General features: G+C 31.8%; 1 protein-coding gene across 2 annotated transcripts in view; it reads left to right on the top strand.

Moving 5' to 3' along the window:
* Positions 1–6,958, top strand: part of LOC137656084 (kin of IRRE-like protein 1) — a 97,704-nt gene extending 90,746 nt beyond the window's left edge. For both annotated transcript variants that reach the window (XM_068390258.1, XM_068390259.1), the window contains 4 exons: positions 2,130–2,738; positions 3,831–3,925; positions 5,016–5,312; positions 6,571–6,958. In XM_068390258.1, coding sequence (XP_068246359.1) covers positions 2,130–2,738; positions 3,831–3,925; positions 5,016–5,309 — 998 coding nt within the window. In that variant the 3' untranslated portion in view covers positions 5,310–5,312; positions 6,571–6,958. The remainder of the gene's footprint in view (positions 1–2,129; positions 2,739–3,830; positions 3,926–5,015; positions 5,313–6,570) is intronic.
* Positions 6,959–8,753: the final 1,795 nt, after the last annotated feature.

Genomic DNA, 8,753 nt, shown 5'->3' with positions numbered 1-8,753 from the left:
AGGTGCTCCTTAGTAGGAAACAATCAAAAGATTGACAAAATGCTAGAGTAGACTGACCATGCTAATCAATGACACCTGAATCAGGCAATGTTGAGGGATTATGCAACTTGCATTAATTGTAAGTAGTCATCAGTTGAGGTTGTAATAAACTTGAAATGTGCATACATTATTATGTTTCCTAATTATATCATATAATTAGATTTCATTGCAGTTCTATTTACAAATCAAAGTAAATACAGGGTGTCTCAAAAAAATGTACTCACTCTTTGAATGACGAGAAAACCTTTATTTATGAACATAGAGCGAAATGAAATAGCATCGAATACATGAGACAAATGTTCAAATTGATGACTATTATATTATTTCCATCCCCTGAATGTAGATCTAGGGTTGGTGAATCCCTTAATAGAGATTTAGCTAGAATTAGTGCATGGTGCAAATTATGGGGTATGAAGTTGAATCCTAACAAAACTCAAAGTATGATTGTAAGTAGGTCAAGGACGGTGGTTCCTCAACATCCGGATCTCAGTATAGATTATGTTTCTTTAAATATGTATGATTCTTTCAAAATTTTAGGTGTGATTCTCGACAGTAAATTTACTTTTGAGAAACATATAAGGTCTGTGTCTTCTTCAATTTCACAAAAAATAGGCTTATTGAGAAAGTCTTTCAAGATTTTCGGTGATCAATCTATTCTGAAGAAGTGTTTTAATTCTTTCATTCTACCTTGTTTTGAGTATTGTTCTCCTGTCTGGTCTTCAGCTGCTGATTCTCATCTTAATTTGTTGGACAGAAACTTACGGTCTATTAAATTTCTTATTCCTGATCTAGATATTAATCTCTGGCACCGTCGTTCAATTAGTTCATTATGTATGTTGCATAAGATTTTTCCCAACTCTGACCATCCTTTACATTCAGATCTCCCTGGACAATTCTATCCTGTTCGTAATACTAGGCAGGCAGTTAATTCTAATAGCCAGGCCTTCTCCATCACGAGGCTCAATACTACGCAGTACTCTAGAAGTTTTATTCCAGCTGTGACCAAGTTGTGGAATGATCTTCCTAATCGGGTGGTTGAATCAGTAGAACTTCAAAAGTTCAAAGTTGGAGCAAATGCTTTTTTGTTGACCAGGCAGACATAGTCTTTTTATAGTTTATTTATGACATATTTGTTTTTGATGTTGTTGATAGTTTATTATATGACATGTCTGTTTTGACGTTGTTTCTTATTTTAGAATGATTTATTGTTAATTTGTTCTCTTCATTTATTTATTTCCTTATTTCCTTTCCTCACTGAGCTATTTTTCCCTGTTGGAGCCCCTGGGCTTATAGCATCTTGCTTTTCCAACTAGGGTTGTAGCTTGGATAGTAATAATAATAATAATAAAATGTACTCAGTCTTTTTTTGTGTTGCAGATATCCTGAATTACTGAAGCTATGGCAGGAAATCAACTTAGTTTCGAAGAAAGAAAGTTTCTTCGAAACTAAGTTGATTTCCTGCCATAGCTTCAGTAATTCAGGATATCTGCAACACAAAAAAAGACTGAGTACATTTATAATAGTCATCAATTTGAACATTTGTCTCATGTATTCGATGCTATTTCATTTCGCTCTATGTTCATAAATAAAGGTTTTCTCGTCATTCAAAGAGTGAGTACATTTTTTTGAGACACCCTGTATATGAGAATCCATACTTTATAGAAAGATCATATCCAAAGTATGTGTAGAGCTGTAGCAGGTAGACGTTCCAACCAATGGAATGATTAGCTTTGTCTTATGTTTATTGCTAGGGGACAGTCCCTCATATAACATCAGGCCATGCTTTTAAGATAGGTAGTTTACTCTAAGGCCTTATACAAATTTCTTGCAGAACCAGGATAATAATCATCATCACCAGATAGGACCACATTAGAAATATTAAGAACTTGATTATTATTATTATTATTATTATTATTATTATTATTATTATTATTATTATTATTACTATCATTATTATTATTATTATTATTATTGTTATTATTATCATTATTATTATTTGTAATGATCATTATCTCTTTTTAAAACTACTACTGTAACTATTATTGTATGATAGTTCATCTTTAATAATAAACTACATTGACTCCTTCTAGCACCCCCAGAACCAGTTCATAACTGCAGTGCTTGGCATAATGCTAGCGCAGCTGGGGAAGTTGTTGTGGCATGCCAAGCAGGCTGGAGTGGAGGATTGTCCCAAACATTCACCCTTGAAGTCAGGGTGGGACCTTCCGCAGCGGGAGACCAATCTTCAGGCACCGTATTGGCAGCACTTACGGATCAGATTGAACCCCACTTCACAGTGACTGGTCTGGCACCTGGCACTGAATACGAGCTGGCTGTCATGGCTTCCAACGCTCAGGGAATAGCCAAGCCCACCCGCGTCATCTACCTGACGCCCATCGACGTCGCGGAGAAGCGGACCAGCGCCGCCGCGGCAGACGCAGAGGGACCTCTTTATCTATTCGCGATGACGCCCCTGGTGGCGATACTGACAGGGGTCATACTATCTGTGCTTCTTCTCTGCTCCATTATCTTGGGCGTGGTGATCAGAATGCGGAAAGCCCAAGCGAGAGCGCAGACGCAGACCAAGATCCTCTATGATAAGGCCTCTACAAATACCAACGGCTGTGACGAAGGTGGCTTCATAGAGCAGCAACCTCAACCTCAGGATCCACAGCCAGATATCATCCTCGTTAAAACAGGTAACATTTAGTTATAAGGCAATATCCTTTCCACGCTGGGCTACTTTTCCCTGTTGGAACCCTTGGGCTTATAGCATACAGCTTTTCCAATATTCTTTCCTCACTGGGCTATTTTACCCTGTTGGAGCCCTTGGGCTTAGAGCATCCTGCTTTTCTGATATCCTTTCCCTACTGGGCTACTTTTCCCTGTTGGAACTCTTGGGCTTATAGCATCCTGATTTTAAAAAATCCTTTCCTCACTGAGCTACTTTTCCCTGTTGGAGCCCTTGGGCTTATAGCATCCTGCTTTTCCAATATCCTTTCCTCACTGGGCTTATAGCATCCTGTTTTTCCAATATCCTTTCCTTACTGGACTACTTTTCCTTGTTGGAACTCTTGGGCTTATAGCATCCTGCTTTTCCGAAATCCTTTCCTCACTGGGCTACTTTTTCCTGTTGTGTATATATATATATATATATATATATATATATATATATATATATATATATATATATATATATAAATATATATGTAAATTATATATATAATGTGTGTGTGTATATATATATATATATATATATATATATATATATATATATATATATATATATATATATATATATATAAGAGAATTATCTTGATATTTTCATTGTTATAATACCTATTTTATTCCTCTTTAAGTATAATGCATACTGTATTACATAATGCCTTATAGCTTAGTTTATATAATACTCATAGCGTTTGGAAAATCTCAATGCTGTAATTCATTACGGTTTAGATATCATAAAACTATATTTGCCTAACTACTCATTTATTCAACTCCTTTAAAAATGTTTATCCTCATTGTTTTATAAATAGTAAAAACCTTGAATAGAACCGTTATATAATGGCCTTAACTCAAGGAAACTTTAACCAACCATTTCACAAGAGAAATATGTTGGACGTCAATGAGAAATGATAATAATGATGACTGATATTTTCGCTGCTACTTTGATAAGGATAATGTCATCCCGGGGATAAGATATTATCCAGCTTAGGATAAGAAATCTTGATATTTTATCGTTCAAGGAAAACTAAATAATTCTTTTATTTCTTTTTCTTGGCACCCGGCAGACGTAGATACAGAGAGAAGTCGTCAGCTGATCCAGGAGTGTTCTTTACCACAAGAGGAATCGTATTGTGATAGTTCGAGTAGTTTACTGAACAATGTAAGTTTTGAAAAATATTTATAACTTTTTTTTTTTTTTTTTTTTTTTTTTTTTTTTTTTTTTTTTTTTTTTTTTTTTTTTTTTTTTTTTACTTCACGGTGATACTTCATATCTCTTAACAACATAAGCCTCTTTTTAAAGTTTGTCTATCAAAGATCTATTTCAATGTTGTTATTGTTCTCAGAATGTGTTATTTTAATTGTTCATTACTTCTCTTGTTTATGTGTGTGTATATATGGATGTATGTGTGTTTATGTGTGTGTAAAATCACGAGTGTTAGTGATATATATATATATATATATATATATATATATATATATATATATATATATATATATATATATATATATATCTATATATATATATATATATATATATATATATATATATATATATATATATATATATGTATATATATATATATATATACTGTATATATATATATACTGTATACTGTATATATATATATATATATATATATATATATATATATATATATATATATATATATATATATATATATATATGTGTGTGTGTGTGTATGCGTGTGTGTATAAATGCATAATGGACACACACACACACACACACACATATATATATATATATATATATATATATATATATATATATATATATATATATATATATATATATATATATGTGTGTGTGTGTGTGTGTGTATAAATATGACCTGGCCTTTCATTAGAAGGGGCCAGCGTTCGATCCCAAGTATGAGGTAGAAATTTATTTCTATTTGAACACGAAGTTGTGTTGATATTTATCCATATAAATATATATATATATATATATATATATATATATATATATATATATATATATATATATATATATACATATATATCTATACAAGTATATATATATATATATATATATATATATATATATATATACATATATATATATATATATATATATATATATATATATATATATATATATATATGAAATATATACATATATATATATATATATAGAGAGAGAGAGAGAGAGAGAGAGAGAGAGAGAGAGAGAGAGAGAGAGAGAGAGAGAGAAGAGCGCATCACAATCCTATTACGTCTCCTTCTTCCAGGGGGGTCCTGTGCCGTGCGAGACAGACAGCCTCCTTCAGACCCTGTCCAGGGATGCCAATCGCTGTAGTAGCATGGGCGGCGGAGCGAGTGCCTCGGCGCCCTTCCACACGGGATCCTTAGGACGCAAGTCCTACTCTTCCATAGGACACGAGACCGCTCCTGTGTCTTACCCGGAGTCCACTTATTCTTTAAGAAGGCAAAAGGGTTTCCATTCTCAAGACTCAGATTGCGATTCGGCGCAAATTCCTTTAGTTATGAGTTCGCAATCTGGGACGCGGGAGAGTTGTGTTTAGATGGTACGAATATTCATTGATTTTCCTTAAGTTTATCAACATTGCACTTTAGTTTATCAATGAATGGGTGGTCTCTGTTGTATATTAAGCCTTTATTATTATGATATTTGCAATCTGGGACGCTGACGAGCTATGTTTAAATGGTTAGAATCATATTTGTTGATTTTCCTTATGTTTATCAACATTACACTTTAGTTTATCAATGACTGGACGGTCTCTGTTGTATATAACGCCTTTATCATTATGAGGTTCACAATCTGGGACGAGGGAGAGTTATGTTTAATTTAAAGGGTATGAATATCTATTGATTTTTCTCATGTTTATCAACATTACACTTTAGCTTATCAATGACTGGACGATCTCTTTTGTATATTACGCCTTTATCATTTCATGATTATGATTATGAATATTATTATGATGATTCACAGAAGGATAAAGTTATGGTACAGTTTGGAGATCTAAGAGATTCTGCAAAACATAGTTATAGTGCCTACAGTGATCCACACGAGGTGTACTGTTGACATTAATGTCCTGTGGAGTGTTAGTTTTAGTGCTAGGAGAAAAATTAATTTTCGTAATATGAATTTAATGTTTTAGATTAAAATGAGAAAGTAGTTTGATCCTTTAATTTACTAAAAATTTGTTTTAAATGACAAATGAGGAATCAGTTAGCCAATGTGATATATATATATATATATATATATATATATATATATATATATATATATATATATATATATATATATATATATACTGTATATATATACATATATATATATACTGTATATATGTATATATGTATATATAAATACATGTATATATATATATATATATATATATATATATATATATATATATATATATATATATATATATATGTGTGTGTGTGTGTGTGTGTGTGTGTATACATACATTTGTATATATATATATATATATATATATATATATATATATATATATATATATATATATATATATATATATATATACATGTTTATATATATACATACATATGTTTGTAAATACAGTACATATATATAAATGTATATATATATATATATATATATATATATATATATATATATATATATATATATATATATATATATTTATATACATATATATATATATATATATATATATATATATATATATATATATATATATATATATACACGCATAACGCAAATATGTATAACCCATAAAATTCTACATTCTTTCTTTAAGAATTTCTCATATATTTCTTTTTTCTCCATTTCAGGTCATATCAGTCAACACGCCAAGTGTCATCTTCCCCCATACTTCCATTAAAACTCTTTATTCATCAAGACGATAACTACAAATGGTGGCAAATCTATATACAGTATTAATTGGCCCTCAGGTAAATTCTAACCATCACTACGAACGAGAACAAGCAACAATAATTGGAATAGAATATACTAACTGGCAACCCCATGAGAGTTTCGAATGAACTACGTACGATGAATTTTGCAATTTGTTGCATCAGTATTGACGCCGACTGTACAATCGAGTACTGGCATAGAGATAGAAAATTTTACTCTTGGACTCCCTGCTCGCTAAAAGAAAAGTATATTTTACTCTTTGACTTGCTGCTCGCTAAAGAAAAAGTATACTTTACTCTTGGACTTGCTGCTCGCTAAAGGAAAAGTATATTTTACTCTTGGACTTACTGCTCGCTAAAGGAAAAGTATATTTTACTCTTGGACTTACTGCTCGCTAAAGGAAAAGTATATTTTACTCTTGGACTTACTGCTCGCTAAAGAAAAAGTATATTTTACTCTTTGACTTGCTGCTCTCTAAAGAAAAAGTATATTTTACTCTTGGACTTGCTGCTCGCTAAAGAAAAAGTATATTTTACTCTTGGACTTGCTGCTCGCTAAAGAAAAAAGTATATTTTACTCTTGGACTTGATGCTCGTTAAAGAAAAAGTATATTTTACTCTTGGACTTACTGCTCGCTAAAGGAAAAGTATACTTTACTCTTGGACTTGCTGCTCGCTAAAGAAAAAGTATATTTTACTCTTGGACTTGCTGCTCGTTAAAGAAAAAGTATATTCTACTCTTGGACTTGCTGCTCGCTAAAGGAAAGATATATTTTACTCTTGAACTTGCTGCTCGCTAAAGAAAAAGTATATTTTACTCTTGGACTTGCTGCTCGCTAAAGAAAAGGTATATTTTACTCTTGGACTTGCTGCTTGCTAAAGAAAAAGTATATTTTACTCTTGGACTTGCTGCTCGTTAAAGAAAAAGTATATTTTACTCTTTGACTTGCTGCTCGCTAAAGGAAAAGTATATTTTACTCTTGGACTTGCTGCTCGTTAAAGAAAAAGTATATTTTACTCTTTGACTTGCTGCTCGCTAAAGGAAAAGTATATTTTACTCTTGGACTTGCTGCTCGTTAAAGAAAAAGTATATTTTACTCTTTGACTTGCTGCTCGCTAAAGGAAAAGTATATTTTACTCTTGGACTTGCTGCTCGTTAAAGAAAAAGTATATTTTACTCTTTGACTTGCTGCTCGCTAAAGAAAAAGTATATTTTACTCTTGGACTTGCTGCTTGCTAAAGAAAAAGTATATTTTACTCTTGGACTTGCTGCTTGCTAAAGAAAAAGTATATTTTACTCTTTGACTTGCTGCTCGCTAAAGGAAAAGTATATTTTACTCTTGGACTTGCTGCTCGTTAAAGAAAAAGTATATTTTACTCTTTGACTTGCTGCTCGCTAAAGGAAAAGTATATTTTACTCTTGGACTTGCTGCTCGTTAAAGAAAAAGTATATTTTACTCTTTGACTTGCTGCTCGCTAAAGAAAAAGTATATTTTACTCTTGGACTTGCTGCTCGCTAAAGAAAAAGTATATTTTACTCTTTGACTTGCTGCTCGCTAAAGGAAAAGTATATTTTACTCTTGGACTTGCTGCTCGTTAAAGAAAAAGTATATTTTACTCTTTGACTTGCTGCTCGCTAAAGGAAAAGTATATTTTACTCTTGGACTTGCTGCTCGTTAAAGAAAAAGTATATTTTACTCTTTGACTTGCTGCTCGCTAAAGGAAAAGTATATTTTACTCTTGGACTTGCTGCTCGTTAAAGAAAAAGTATATTTTACTCTTTGACTTGCTGCTCGCTAAAGAAAAAGTATATTTTACTCTTGGACTTGCTGCTTGCTAAAGAAAAAGTATATTTTACTCTTGGACTTGCTGCTTGCTAAAGAAAAAGTATATTTTACTCTTTGACTTGCTGCTCGCTAAAGGAAAAGTATATTTTACTCTTGGACTTGCTGCTCGTTAAAGAAAAAGTATATTTTACTCATGGACTTGCTGCTCGCTAAAGGAAAAGTATATTTTACTCTTGGACTTGCTGCTCGTTAAAGAAAAAGTATATTTTACTCTTTGACTTGCTGCTCGCTAAAGAAAAAGTATATTTTACTCTT

The sequence above is a fragment of the Palaemon carinicauda genome, chromosome 17 (genome assembly GCF_036898095.1).
Source record: "Palaemon carinicauda isolate YSFRI2023 chromosome 17, ASM3689809v2, whole genome shotgun sequence".
NCBI classification, from domain to species: domain Eukaryota; kingdom Metazoa; phylum Arthropoda; class Malacostraca; order Decapoda; family Palaemonidae; genus Palaemon; species Palaemon carinicauda.
This window is presented reverse-complemented; position numbering and strand designations above follow the sequence as displayed.